The sequence below is a fragment of the Ailuropoda melanoleuca genome, chromosome 12 (assembly GCF_002007445.2).
Source record: "Ailuropoda melanoleuca isolate Jingjing chromosome 12, ASM200744v2, whole genome shotgun sequence".
Lineage (NCBI taxonomy): Eukaryota > Metazoa > Chordata > Mammalia > Carnivora > Ursidae > Ailuropoda > Ailuropoda melanoleuca.
In genome coordinates, this window is record NC_048229.1 from 26,948,888 (window position 1) to 26,963,520 (window position 14,633).

The 14,633-nt window shown below is 49.4% G+C and overlaps 2 protein-coding genes and 1 long non-coding RNA gene across 11 annotated transcripts in view; 1 reads left to right on the plus strand and 2 right to left on the minus strand.

The window, feature by feature from the left end:
* The window catches only part of LOC100475665 (leukocyte immunoglobulin-like receptor subfamily A member 6), a 16,626-nt gene extending 12,569 nt beyond the window's left edge, over nucleotides 1-4,057 (minus strand). For 3 of the 9 annotated variants that reach the window (XR_004629086.1, XM_034672561.1, XM_034672563.1), the window contains exons 1-8: nucleotides 3,906-4,055; nucleotides 3,713-3,748; nucleotides 3,219-3,533; nucleotides 2,769-3,071; nucleotides 2,246-2,542; nucleotides 1,757-2,059; nucleotides 1,401-1,451; nucleotides 400-516 (exon numbers count right to left, since the gene is read on the minus strand). Coding sequence is in view for 8 of the 9 variants with exons in the window: in XM_034672561.1 (XP_034528452.1) it covers nucleotides 400-516; nucleotides 1,401-1,451; nucleotides 1,757-2,059; nucleotides 2,246-2,542; nucleotides 2,769-3,071; nucleotides 3,219-3,533; nucleotides 3,713-3,748; nucleotides 3,906-4,044 (1,561 nt within the window). In the remaining variant the exon portion in view is untranslated. Of the gene's footprint in view, nucleotides 1-2; nucleotides 46-399; nucleotides 517-1,400; nucleotides 1,452-1,756; nucleotides 2,060-2,245; nucleotides 2,543-2,768; nucleotides 3,072-3,218; nucleotides 3,534-3,712; nucleotides 3,749-3,905 lie in introns of all 9 variants that reach the window. The other 6 variants (XM_034672564.1, XM_034672565.1, XM_034672566.1 and 3 more) reach the window with 5 other exon arrangements.
* A 14-nt stretch (nucleotides 4,058-4,071) lies between these two features.
* Nucleotides 4,072-6,913, plus strand: LOC105240725. The gene is made up of 3 exons (XR_859727.3): nucleotides 4,072-4,223; nucleotides 4,837-4,984; nucleotides 5,252-6,913. It is a non-coding gene; the product is annotated as an uncharacterized LOC105240725 (long non-coding RNA).
* Nucleotides 4,292-14,633, minus strand: part of LOC100465121 (leukocyte immunoglobulin-like receptor subfamily A member 2) — a 32,163-nt gene continuing 21,821 nt past the window's right edge. The window contains exon 8 of the mRNA XM_034672586.1: nucleotides 4,292-4,320. Within this exon, the coding sequence (XP_034528477.1) occupies nucleotides 4,307-4,320 (14 nt within the window). The 3' untranslated portion in view covers nucleotides 4,292-4,306. The remainder of the gene's footprint in view (nucleotides 4,321-14,633) is intronic.

Here is a 14,633-nt window from a genome sequence, read left to right on the forward strand (position 1 = left end):
ACCTGTCCTGCTGGCCTCTGTCCTTGGCCTCCGGGTCTGCAGCCCCTGCAGGGCGTTGGGAATCAGCCTCCCTCTGGGCCGGGAGGTTACGACCCCCCCATGTGATGCCAGGGAAGGAGCCCTTCACACATACTCTCTGTGTTTCTCCATCTCCCGACATTGAAAAGTNTCTGTGTTTCTCCATCTCCCGACATTGAAAAGTGGGAAACAAATTCAAGGGGCACGTGGGTCCCACCTGGGTGTTTTCTTTCTAGACTCTGACTGAGATTCTGCAAGTGTCTTTCTACACCAGCCTTTCCCACCTCCCTGGTTTCCCTCTGGCCACTGCCCTGAGCCCACCCTCGGTCGGCCCACGGGGCAGCCTCCACCCCCGGGCCCGTCACCCCCTTCCCTTCTCACCCCGCTTCCTGCCTTTGCCCCGACGCCGGTATCGGACCAGGAGGAGGACGAGGAGGCCGAGCAGCAGGACGAAGGCCACCGCGGCCCCGATGAGGACGTACAGGTACCAGTGGGGACCTTGGGCACGAGCCACACCATGACTGAGCCAGCGATGCCATTTCACTGAGCACCTGCTGTATGCATTCACCTCTGACCCTGCCAACAGCCCTGCAGCAGGGGATCGCCGCCCCTCCCACCCACTCCACAGACAGGAAACTGAGGCACAGAGAGGTCATGCACGTGTCCCAGGTCGCCCAGCATGGAGGCGGCAGGGCTGGGGCTGGAACCGTGGCTGTGGGTTCCCTGTGCTCTCCTCACGCTGTCCCCTGTGTGGACACCAGCTCGGGGCTCTGGGCTCCTCATCTGGGGGCAGGCCTGTCCCAGCATCTTCTGGAACTAAGGGTCCTTCCGGATTCCCTTTCAACCTGAACGCCCCCAGCCACTGTGCTCCTCCCCTCCCCCTACAATGTCACCATCACTGCTGCAAAGGGACAGTCCCTGCCATAGATCATGACCTGGGGACTTCCCCCTGAGCCCTCCTCTCCCAGGAGGTCAGAGCCACAATCAGAACTGAGGGAAATCTATTCTAGGCCACGACTCTCTCCTTTACACTTGGGGAAACTGAGGCCGACACAGGGGAGGGGTATGTGCAAGCCAGCGACTCCAGAGGTCCCTGAACTGAGGGGGTAACTCAGCCCCTGTTCCCCATGGACCCTCTCACCACTCCTGACAGAAAGCCTCACCCTCAGAGCCTCCTGGGGTCAGGAGGGGGGAGGGGCGGGGCCTGGTGCACTCCTCACTGCACCTGGCTGCTCCTCCCTGACCTGGGGGCCCTCCCTCTCCCTCTGCCATGAGCACCCCAGCCCTCCTCCACAGCCTCAGAGCCCCTGGAGTCCGTCGTCCCCCTGGCATCTCTGAGACACTGGGAGAAAAACCCCTGGACAGCAGCCCCTGGGACTCACCAGCTGTGGAGCCTGGCCCTGTGGGTGGGGGGCCGGGGTCTCTAGGGGAATCTGGGGAAAAGACAGGAGTAGGGGTGGGGCTGGAGCTCCCCCGAAAGACCCTGTCTCTGCCCACACTCTTCTCCCTCATGTGCCCCCAAGGTCCTCCTCCTCCACCTGGAGAATTCTGATGATGGGGGCGAAGGACAGGGCAGGGGTGGGAGGGCCCCGTTTCCCTCCTGCACTGAGAGGGGTGGACCCTCTGGCGACCCTCCCTCGGAGCCCCCCCACTCCCATCTCAGGCCAGAGCCCTCCTGGGCACAGGGCCCTGAAGACAATGTTGGGACACAGAGGGGACAGGGTCAGGGGCCCCTCACCTGAGACCCGCAGCTCTAGGGGGTCACTGGGCTGTGACAGCAGGTGGGGGGCGGTGATGGAGGAGCCGTAGCACCTGTAGGTCCCCCCGTGGGCTGAGGTCACAGGACTCACGGAGAACTCAGCCTGGTGCTGCCCGGTTTGGGACTTCGATCTAAGACGCAGGGGGGGACCGGCTGCCCCTTCCTTGGACAGAAGGAACGTGTCCACAGCACTCTGTGACTGACACCACAGGGTCACATTCTCTCCTGAGGTCACCGTGGGTCCCGGCTGCACGGAGAGGGAGGGTGTGTAGGGGAGCTGTCCTAGAGAGAGGAAGGGCGGGTGAGGGGCTGTGCGGCCCTTCTTCTGAACTGTGTCTGTCTGTCCTCGGAGTCTGTCCCCTTCCCCATCCCCTGTCTCTCTCTGTCTCCTCCCTCCCTGGGACCCCACACCCCTGGTCCCACCACCACCACCTGGGCTCCCCTGGCTGACCCGTGGGCTCTTCTCACCTGCGACCAGGATGTCCAGGGGGTCACTGGGGGCCGACCACTCGGGGGAGAGGCTGTGTCCACCAAAGCACGTGTACCGGCCCCCGAGGGAGGGTCTCACAGGGCCCAGGGCGAAGTCTGCCCCAGAGAGCCCACCCTGGAGCTGCCGGCCAAGGTACTGGGGAGGGTCACCTGCGCCCTCCTTGGACAGAGCGAATCTGTCATAGCTGACATCAGAGCGACACTGGAGGGTCAGGCTCTGTCCAGAGGTCACGACAGGGCCCTGCGGGGCCAGGAGGGAGGGCTTCCCCGACACACCTGGGAGAAGACCAGCCATGGATCTCAGGGGCTGATTCTCCCCAAATCTCCCTTCTCCCATCCTGACCCCTGGGTCTCACTGTCCCTCACCCTCTGTGTCTGTGACCTCTGATCCCCCATGGTCCCCTCACCCCACCCTCGCATCGGGGGCTCCCCTGGGAGCAGAGCCCCCGTAACCTGTCTGATGCCTCAAAACATGGACGGGGCAACAGTCAGACTCCCTCACCTGAGACCAGCAGCTCCAGGGGGTCACTGGGGTAGGACCACACGTGGGGGCTGTGGCTGTAATAACCATAGCATCTGAACGTCCTCCTGAGGCTGGGGGTCATGGAGCTCACAGGGAACAGAGCCTGGAACTGCCCACTGGGGGCTCGCTGGGAGTCCAGGGTCGAGGAGGGCTGGCGTTCTCCTTCCTTCATCAGGACAAACCTGTAGAATGTCATCCATGAGGCACACTGGAGGGTCACGTTCCCTCCTGAGGTCACGACAGGGCTGGGCAGGGCTGAGAGGCTCGGTTTGCTATAGACTCCTAGGAGAGAGGAAAGGGGCAGTGTTAAATGGGGCTCAGATCCCCCCACATGATCCCCAGGGCTCGGCTGTGAGAGGGAGACACCCTGAGAGCAGACCCCCTTCCTGAGGACAGAGCCTGGGGGAACTGCCCAGAGTGGGCTCGCACCTGTCACCACCAGCTCCAGGGGGTCACTGAGCTCTGACCAGCCAGTGGGACTGAGATAGCGACAGTGATATCGTCCTGCAGAACTGTCTGTCATGTATGCGGTGGAGAAGTCAGCCTTGTCCCCGGGCTCCAGTGGCTTCTGTGTGACCCAGGTCCATAAGTTTCCCTGTGTGATCCAGGTCCATAAGTCTCCCTCATTTTTAAGCAGGCGGTACTCCCGGGCCTCCAGGCTCCCCTGACACCAGATGGTCACAGGGGTCCCCCAGGGGATCGCAGAGCTTGGCTCAGCCCTGATGGTGGGTTTGGGGAGGGTCCCTGGAAGGAAACAGAGTCTGGGTCACAAGACCTTCCCCACCCCCTGGTCCCAGCTCAGCCCAAAGCCCCAGAGGTCCCCCTCTGTCAGCCCAGAAGTGCTGATCTCCATCCCCCACTGCCTGGTGGGTGGCCCCTGCCCCCGTGAGGAGGTGGGACTGGGACCCTGGGGACAGACTCACCTGCATGCACTCGGGTCCTGGGGCCCACACTCAGCCCTGGAAGAGAGTCCCCGTGAGAGCTTTGCCCCGAATCCTGAGCAGAACCCCTCTTCCCCATGAGCCTCTTGACCCTGGGTCCTCTGACAGACCAGGGCCTGCCTCTGGGGCGGGTCCCTCCCAGACTAGGGTGTCCCCTCCCCTCCTCAGATCTCACCGAGACAGAGCAGGGCCATGAGGGTGGGGGTCATGCTGTCTCCTCTCTCTGGCCCTGGCTGTGCAGATGCAGGGACCTCGATTCCGGCCCAACAGACAGATACACAGGGTGTGGGGACTTGGAGGCCAGCCCTCCCCATCACGGGGTTGTCACGTCAGCTGCCCCACAGGAAGGGGAACAGCCTGGCTGTCATTTCCCCAGGGCTGAGGCTGGGGCAGGCAATGGGCTTTGCAGATGTTTCTGGACACATAGGAGGCTTCACCTGATGCATACACTGCTGTCTTCCTGGCCTCATACCTGCCTTGTGCCCTTCGACAGGTATTTACTGAATGTTTGCATTTCGCCTGGCCCAGAATACATCAGTGGAGTAGACTGATTCCAAGCAGTTTGCGGAGCTCAGATTAACCGGAGAAAACTGAAAGAAAAAGAAACACAATTTAAAAACGTGTGACTAGTGTATTATTTTCCTGTGGCATTGGTGGCATAAGCAGTCACTACAAGCTAGTGGGTTACAGCAGCAAAGATTTATTATCTTATCGTTCTGGAGGACAGAATTCCAACTTGGACACCCCTGAGTTAACATCGAGGTGTCCTGGGGCTGTGCTCCTTCTAGAGGCCCGGGGGGGCGAATCCATTCCCTCACCTTTCCCAGCGGCCAGCCCTGCCCATACGCCTTGCCCCCCTCCTTCCATCTCCAGAGCCAGCTTCCAGCCCTCCAGGTGCCTGGAGCCTCTCCTTCTTTGCCTCTGACCCCCCAGCCCCCTCCTTCACTCGTAAGGACCCGTGTGATGACTCACGGCCAAGCATTCTGTCTCCACTAGAGCCCAGGAGCAACCCAGAGCTGCTGCAGGAAAGGCCAGTGGTTCTCTGCAGAACGGGCGGAGTGTGGCTCCGAAGTCTTGAATATCTGTTTTGTACTTCATCTGTATAGTTCCCTGCTGGAGGGGTCGACCTCATCGCCACAGAAGCTCCGAACGCCATTGCATCCTACAACTCGGGCTTCCTGCAGCCTGGACGCGTCGCAAGCGCTTCTCTTTTTCCGGACTCGACGCCAAAGCACAGGCCTCTCGAGACGCTCGGTAAGTGTACGTGCGCGGGGCGGAGGGTGCCCGGGAGCGGAATGTGGTCTCCGCATTCCCAAGCTGGCCCCCTAGGGATCAAGCTACTGTCTCGTTTGTAGGAGGGTCGGATGGAGACATGAGTTGTCACCTTGGGTTATCTCAGCTTGCCTCAGGCAGCTGCGCTCCTAGAAATTTCACCAAGGCGGCAAGAACCTGAAATCTGGGGAGATTTATTTCCCACCCTCCTAAAAGTACCTAGAATGGTTGCTACTTCCTGTTCCACAGATACGATCCACACGGTGTGTACTGGACCTGTGTGATGTCCTGTGCAGTGGAGGGACAGTGACGGTCCCCGCAGCCGGTATAGCAAAGGGCTGGAGACGGGCCCAGGGCTGGAGACGTGCGCAGCGCTGGCGACCGATGCTGGGCTGGAGACATGCGCAGGGCTGGAGACGTGACATGGACCCCAACAAACATGGACAGGGACAGCGTATGCCTGGCCCTGAGAACTAACGGCAGATTGAAACTGAAGGCCTATAGACAGACCCAGGACAATAAACACCCCAGTGAACAGGTGCGTGCCAGGTGCCAGGGGATACACGGGTTTCTCCGTGGGTCTTCAGCTGGAGCAGGAGTGGAAATTGGAATCACCTGGGACACAAGAACCCACTTCTCCAAGGTCCGGCTCTGTCTTCAGTGCAAACCAAGTAGGCAAGTCGAGTGGGAGTGGAAGACACCATTGCCTTGTGTCTTTCCGAGTTCTTGGTGGTGTATGAATCTGGGCAGTCTCTCCAAGAGTGAGAGTTACTTTTGTTTCACTGTTTTGGTAGGGAGAGGCATTTCCAGCACCTTCCACCTGGCCTTTCCTTCACCGAATCTCTTATTCCACACATCAGAAAACCAGTGTCCGCTGTTGAGGATGTCTCTTCAGTCTAAGGATTCCAGAAATTAGAGAAATAACCACAAGGGTGGGTCCGGGAAACCACCTATCACACCTCCTCCTTATGTCTCCACTCTCCCTGGTCCACTAAGATGGCCGTGGTTTGGGGTCTCCAGAAGTAGTTGAGTATTTAACAAAATGGTAAGATCAACAAAGCATGTTTTAGTAAAAAAAAAAAAAAAAAAAAGTCCGCAGGAGACGACAGATTACTATTTTACCAATAAAGAAGGCAATGGCACTGTTTTTAAATGAGGAGAGAGGAAATGCTGAAAATGCACAGGGAATAGTGACTCTGTCCATCCTCAGCTTCCTCCAGACTTTCCAGAACCTGAATGTGCGTGAGGCACTGCGCATACATCTTCCTCCTCTCTGGAGAAGCAGACTATCGGAAAGAACTCCTCGTCCCCATCTCTCCTGCTCAGAAATTCCCACTCTGTGACTTCCCATTTCAGAGTGGATGCCAGATCTGAATCTGTCTCTCTTGGTGTCCTCACTCCCATCTCCCCTGAATTCCCACCCAGAGCTCCCCCTTCACCCACAGGTCCAACATCATTTCACCTGGTGTCTAGGACCTTCATGGAAGTGACTAATTTTGCATTTCAAACGGATTTTATGCTATTTACACATTCAGTGTCTCTCCCTGCCTCATAAGTAATTGTCCCTGAGAGGGAAGGTGATGTATCTGAGAATTTGTTATAACGATTCTGTAAGCAAGCGAAAGGCGTTGAGCAATAAGTTGCCCCATGGAATTCTAAGCCGTTATCTTCTCATTGCTAAATCGTGTAAGACAATAAATGAACACTTACACAGCAAATAACTACATTATTAATGATTGGTTAATAACTGCTTCGTTGACCACCAATGCTTAATGTAAGGCTATTTATTAATGAGTAGTAAATTGATAATGCACCCCTGAGAAGATAATTTGAGGGGAATTTTAAAGCGGAATTTGAGGCTCGTTCTAAAAGTACAAAATGATATCATAAAAATATGACTCACTTTCCTTCCCTGCAGCATAAGGCAGAACAGGATGGTGAGTTTCGCAACCTCGGTGACTTTCCTGCCTGCCTCTGCTGTGCGGAGGGGCCCGGGGTCAGAGCCTAGAAGGCCACACTGAGCAACAGGATGCATGGATAGTCGTCCATTACCCTCCCATCCCGCTTGCGTTTCGACACTGACATTCTACCGGAAGCAGAACTGCCACTTCCTCATTTGTCAGTCTCTGTAGTGGTCCCAAAGAAGACGTGGACTTCTCCTTTTTCCGAAGACCATTTTTTACCTGTCATAAGGGCACAGTTCTGCATTTTAGGCACTGTCCAAAGGTGCCATCTAGTGAAGACCGCCCCGCACCTGGTTCAGAGCTGGACGGTCAGAAGATTCGTGGGTCCTGCCCAGGTCACCAGCTCTCCCCACACGTGGGTGGTGCGCGTGCATCTCCAGAGCTCCCTAGCTCATGGAGTCCCATCCGGATTAATGAAATTTGAAACAAGTGCATGAACAGAGAGAGACCTTGGGTGCCTGTCCCCACAGCCGTTGGTCATGGCTGGGGTGGTGAGGTGAGAGACCCAGGGCGGAGGAGAAGGGGAGGCTCTGCAGAGAGAGAAACCATGATGCAGACAAAAGAAGAGCTTTGTCCAAGGGAACCTCCCGTTTAGATTCAGGTTGTGCACTTGGTGTGGATACCATGCCAGTGACATGGTCCTTATTTTTCCTTAGGGGTGATTTTTGCTTTCATAACTTGGCTAATTTGACATCCCTCAGGTTTCTCCACAGTAAAGTTGCTATTTGCCCTTTGTAATGAATAACTGATCTGTGGGGAGATACTTTGGGAGTGCGTATATATCATGTTCCCCATTAAACTTCCACTTAGCTAATTCTACCAGCCGCTGACCGTTATGCTGAAGCAAACGCCTTCTCTTCCCCTACTGGATTCATTTCTATATAAATGATATTGTTGATAGTATCTCGCTGCTTTTAAATGCTTGTGAAATGTGGCCGATGCTCCTTGTATTTCTTTCTGCCATAATGAGCAGAGGCATCTAGGCTTTCTGATTTTCCTATGTCTTCATATTGATATTTGATGTTCTTAACCAACAGAGCCACTCAGGTGCCCCTTGATATTTGATGTTCTTACAGCACTATTTATTCTTCCCTTTACTATTTCCTCCTTTTCATTTAAATGCCCACCCTAAGATTCACTTTATATAAAGATAACTTTCTTCCAAAAGAATGAAACTGGACCACTGTCTTAACACCATGCACAAAAATACAGCCTAAATGGATTAAAGACCTTGATGTGAGACCTGAAACCATAAATATCCTAGAAGAGAATACAGGCAGTAATTACTCTGAAAGTGGCCATACCAACATTTTTCTAGATATGTTTCTTCAGGCAAGAGAAACAAAAGCAAAATTAAACTATTGGGACTACATCAAAATCAAAACTCATTAAAGGAAACCATCAAAAAATAGAAAGGCAACCTATGGAATGGGAGATGATATTTGCGAATGACATATCTGATAAAGGGGTTAATATCCAAAATATATAAAGAACTTATACAACTCAACACCAAACAAACCATAAATAATCCAATTACAATTGGCAGTAGGCCTGAATAGATATTTTTCAAAGAAGAAATCCAGATAGTCAAAAGACACACGAAGAGATGCTCAACGTCATTAGGGAGGTGCAAATCAAAATCACGGTGAGATGTCACTTTACACCTGCCAGGATGGTTAGAGTCAGAAAGAGAAGAGACAACAAGTGTTGTCGAGAATGTGGAGAAAAAACAACCCTCTTGCACCATTGATGGGAATGCAAACTGGGGCAGGCACTGTGGAAAACACTACGGAGGTTCCTCAAAAAATTAAAATAGAAATACCCTATGACCCAATAATTCCACTACTGGATATTTATCCCAAGAAAACAAAAACACTATTTTGAAGAGACATATTCACCCCTGGGTGCTCAGTTGGGTCAGTGGCCACCTCTTTATTTGGGCTCATGTCATGATCTTGGGGTTGTGAGATCGAGCCCCGAGTCAGGCTGCGAGCTCAGCGGGGTGTCTGCATGAGATTCTCTCTCCTGCTCCTTCTGCCCCTCCCCCCACTTGCTTGCTCTCTCTCTCTCTCTAAAATAAATAAAATATTTTTTTGAAAACATATTTCCCCCTATGTTTACTGCGGCATTATTTACAATAGCCAAGATAGGGAAGCCACCCAAGTGTGGGTAAGGAAGATGTGACGTAAGTATTCGTATATACGTAATGGAATAGTACTCAGCCTTGGGATGAGATTTGCCGTTTGTGATGACACAGATGGACCTTGAGGGTATTACGCTAAGTAAAATAAGTCAGAGGGAAAAAGACAAGTATCATACGATTTCACTTATATGTGGAATCTAAAAAACAAAACGAATGAATGAACAAAAAAACAAAAACCAGATTCAGATTTATAAATATAGGGAACAGACTGGTGGTTGCCAGAGAAGACGGGAATGGAGGGGGATGGGCAAGAGGGGTGAAGGGGAGCGGGAGGTACAGGCTTCCAGTCATGAAATGAGCAAGTCCTGAGAATACAAGGCACAGCCCAGGACGCCTGGGTGGCTCAGTCGGTTAAGGGTCTGCCGTTGGCTCAGGTCGTGATCCTGGGGTCCTGGGATAGAACCCCCCATCGGGCTCCCTGCTCTGTGGGAAGACTGCTTCTCCCTCTCCCTCTGCCCGTCTCTCTTTCTCTCTCTCTCTCTCTGTCTTTCATGAATAAATAAATAAAATCTTTAAAAAAAAAAAGCACAGGGAATATGGTCAACGATACTGTAATAGCGTCGCGTGGTGCCCGACGGTTAGCTACAGTTGCAGCGAGCACAGCTTGATGTGAAGAGACCTTAAATCGCTATGTTGTGCACCTGACACTAATGTAACATTGTGTGTCAACTACACTCCAATTACAAAAAAAAAGCTAACTTTCTCTTTCCCTGTGCAGTGGTAAATGGCTCCACGTTGAGATGAACCTGCGTTTATTTAACTCAATTTCCCGATATTTCACAAGTACAAACAATACTTCAATCAGTAGCCTTGGGATATACCTTTTCATATTTTTGGCAGGCATTTCCTGGGGCAAAGGCATAATTTGCATATGTTGCTTGGCAAATAATGACAATTTCCCCTAAATATGAACTGTCTTTTTTTTTCCCCGAGGCTTTCTTTTCTTTTTTTTTTTAAATAATATTTATTTTGTTATATTAGTCACCATACACTACATCCCCAGTTCTTGATGCAATGTTCCATGATTCATTATTTGCATATAACACCCGGTGCACCATGCAATACGGGCCCTCCTTAATATCCATCACTGGCCTATCCCATTCCCCCACCTCCCCCCTCTGAAACCCTCAGTTTGTTTCCCAGAGTCCACAGTCTCTCATGGTTCATTCCCCCTTCTGTTTACCCTCCCCTTCATTCTTCCCTTCCTTCTCCTACCAATCTCCCTGCTATTCCTTATGTTCCATAAATGAGTGAAACCATATGATAATTGTCTTTCTCTGCTTGACTTATTTCACTTAGCATAATGTCCTCCAGTCCCATCCATGTTGCTGCAAAAGTTGGTTAATCGTTCTTTCTGATGGCTGAGTAATATTCCATTGTATATATGGACCACAGCTTCTTAATCCAGTCATCTGTTGAAGGGCATCTCAGCTCCTTCCACAATTTAGCTATTGTGGACAATGATGCTATGAACATTGGGGTGCATATGGCCCTTCTCTTCACTATGTCTGTATCTTTGGGGTAAATACCCAGTAGTGCAATTGCTGGATCATAGGCTACCTCAATTTTTAACTTTTTTAAAAAAAGATTTTATTTATTTATGTGAGAGACAGCCAGTGAGAGAGGGAACACAGCAGGGGAGTGGGAGAGGAAGAAGCAGGCTCCCAGTGGAGGAGCCCGATGTGGGACTTGATCCCGGAACGCCGGGACCACACCCTGAGCCAAAGGCAGACGCTTAACGACTGCGCTACCCAGGCGCCCCCAATTTTTAACTTTTTAAGGGACCTCCACACTGTTTTCCAGAGTGGCTGTACCAACTTGCATTCCCACCAACAGTGTAAGAGGGATCCCCTTTCTCCACATCCTCCCCAACATTTGTTGTTTCCTGCCTTGTCCATTTTTGCCATTCTAACTGGTGTAAGATGGTATCTCAAGGTGGTTTTGATTGAATTTCCCTGATGGCTAATGATTTTGAACATTTTTTCATGTGTCTGTTAGCCATTTGTATGTCTTCAATGGAAAAGTGTCTGTTCATATCTTCTGCCCGTTTATTGATTTGATTATTTGTTTCACGTGTATTGAGTTTGAGAAGTTCTTTGTAGATCTTGGATACCAGTCCTTTATCTGTGGTGTCCTTTGCAAATATATTCTCCCATTCCGTGGGCTGTCTCTTAGTTTTTTTGACTGTTTCCTTGGCTGTGCAGAAGCTTTTTATCTTGATGAAGTCCCACAAGTTCATTTGTTCTTTCGTTTCTCTTGCCTTTGGAGATGTGTCATGAAAAAAGTTGCTGTGGCTGATGTCGTAGAGGTTGCTGCCTATGTTCTCCTCTAGGATTTTGATGGATTCCTGTCTCACACAGAGGTCTTTAATCCATTTGGAGTTTATCTTTGTGTATGGTGCGAGAGAGTGGTCAAGTTTCATTCTTTTGCATATAGCTGCCCAATTTTCCCAGCACCATTCATTGAAGAGACTGTCTTTTTTCCACTGGATGTTTTTTCCTGCTTTATCAAAGATTAGTTGCCCAAAGAGCCGAGGGTCCATTTCTGGGTTCTCTATTCTGTTCCATTGGTCCATGTGTCTGTTTTTGTGCCAGTACCATGCTGTCTTTGTGATCACAGCTTTGTAGTACAGCTTGAAATCCTGCAACATGATGCACCAGCTTTGTTTTTCCTTTTCAACAACTCCTTGGCAATTCGGGCCCTTTTCTGGTTCCACAAAAATTTAAGGGCTGTTTGTTCCAGTTCTTTGAAAAATGTCATTGGTATTTTGATCGGGATGGCATTGAAAGTGTAGATTGCTCTGGGTAGCATAGACATTTTAACTATGTTTATTTTTCCGATCCATGAGCATGGAATGTTTTTCCATCTTTTTTGTGTCTTCTTCAATGTCTTTCAAGAGTGCTTTGTAGTTTCTAGAATATAGATCCTTTACGTCTCTGGTTAATACCGAGATAACGAATGACTTTTGGTAGTACTGTAAATGGAATGGATTCCCTAATTTCTCTTTCTTTAGTCTCATTGTTCATGTATAGAAATGCAACTGATTTCTGAGCATTGATTTTGTATCCCGCCACATTACTGAATTGTTCTATAACTTCTATTAGTTTGGGGGTGGAGTCTTTTGGGTTTTCTATATAGAGTATCATGTCATGTGCAAAGAGAGACAGTTTGACTTCTTCTTTGCCGGTTTGAATACCCTTGATCCCTTTTTGTCTTCTGATTGCTGTTGCAAGGACTTCTAGTACTATGTTGAATAATAGTGGCGAGAGTGGGCATCCTTGTCGTGTTCCTGATCTTAAGGGAAAGGCTTCCAGCTTTTCCCCATTGAGAATAATGCTTGCAGTAGGCTTTTCATAGATGGCTTTTATGAGATTGAGAAATGTACCCTCTATTCCTACACTCTGAAGGGTTTTAATCAGGAAAGGATGCTGTATTTTGTCAAATGCTTTTTCTGCATCAATTGAGAGGATCATATGGTTCTTGACTCTTTTCTTGTTGATATGATCTATCACACTGATGGATTTGCGAATGTTGAACCACCCGTGCATCCCAAGGATGAATCCCACTTGGTCATGATGGATAATCCTTTTAATGTACTGTTGGATTCTATTAGCCAGGATCTTGTTGAGGATTTTGGCGTCCATATTCATCAGGGAAATCGGTCTGTAATTCTCCTTTTTGATGGGGTCTTTGCCTGGTTTGGCAATCAAAGTAATATNGGATCTTGTTGAGGATTTTGGCATCCATATTCATTAGAGAAATCGGTCTGTAATTCTCCTTTTTGAGGGGGTCTTTGCCTGGTTTGGGGATCAAGGTAATATTAGCCTCATAGAATGAGTTTGGTAGCTTTCCTTCTGTTTCTATTTTTTGAAACAGCTTCAGGAGAATAGGTATTATTTCTTCTTTGAATGTTTGGTAGAATTCCCTGGTGAATCCGTCAGGCCCTGGACTCTTGTTTTTGGGGAGGTTTTTGATCACTGCTTCAATCTCTTCATAATTAATCGGTCTCTTTAAATAATCAATTTCTTCCTGTTTCAGTCTTGGTAGTTTATAGGTTTCCAGGAAGGCATCGATTTCTTCCAGGTTGTTAAATTTATTGAAATAAAGCTGTTGATAAAAGTTTCTAATGATCCATGCAATTTCAATGGTGCTGGTCGTGACCTCTCCCTTTTCAGTCATAATTTTAATAATCTCAGTCCTTTCTCTTTGTTTTTGGACAAGTTTTGCCAGTGGTCTATCAATTTTATGGATTCTCTCAAAGAACCAGCTTCTAGTCCTGTTGATCTGCTCTACTGTGGTTCTGGTCTCTAATTCATTGATTTCTGCTCTAATCTTGGTCAACTCCTTCCTTGTCAGTGGGTTAGGCCTGTCCCTCTGTTGCTGTTCCAGTTTCTTGAGGTGAGAATATAGAAACTGCATNTTCTCTATTCTTTTGGGTAAGTCTTGCCAGTGGTTTGTCAATTTTATTTATTCTTTCAAAGAACCAGCTTCTAGTTCTGTTGATCTGCTCTACTGTGCTCCTGGTTTCTAATTCATTGATCTCTGCCCTAATCTTGATCAACTGCTTTCTTGTGGGTGGGTTAGGCCTACTCTTCTGTTCCAGCTCCAGCTTCTTGAGGTGTGAGTATAAAAACTTCATTTTAGATTTTTCTATTCTCTTGAGTGAGGCTTGGATGGCTATGTATTTTCCCCTTAGGACTGCCTTTGTAGTGTCCCACAGGTTTTGGACTGATGTGTTTTCATTCTCATTGGTCTCCAGAAATTGTTTTTTTTTTAAAGATTTTTATTTATTTATGTGACAGAGAGACAGCCAGCGAGAGAAGGAACACAGCAGGGGAGTGGGAGAGGAAGAAGCAGGCTCCCAGTGGAAGAGCCTGATGTGGGACTCGATCCCGAAACGCTGGGATCACGCCCTGAGCTGAAGGCAGACGCTTAACGACTGCGCTACCCAGGCGCCCCTCCAGAAATTGTTTTAACTGATTTTTAATTTCCTGGTTTACCCAATCATTCTTGAGCAGAATGGTTCTTAGTTTCCAAGTGTTTGAGTTTCTTCCAAATTTTTCCTTGTGATTGACTTCCAGTTTCAAAGCATGGTGGTCTAAGAATGTGCAGGGAATAATCTCAGTCTTTTGGTATCAGTTAAGACCTGTTTTGTGACCCAGTATATGGTCTATTCTGGAAAAGTTCCATGTGCATTCTAAAAGAATGAGTATTCTGTTGTTCTGGGGTGTAGTGTTCTTTATATATCTATGAGGTCCAGCTGTTCCAGTATGTCATTCAAAGCTCTTGTTTCTTTGTTGATTTTCTGCTTAGGTGATCTGTCTATTGCTGAGAGCGGAGTGTTGAGGTCACCTACTATTAATGTATTATTATCTATGTCTCTTTATTCTGGTTAAGAGTTGGCTTATGCATCTAGCTGCTCCCCTGTTGGGGGCATAGATATTTATAATTGTCATATCCACTT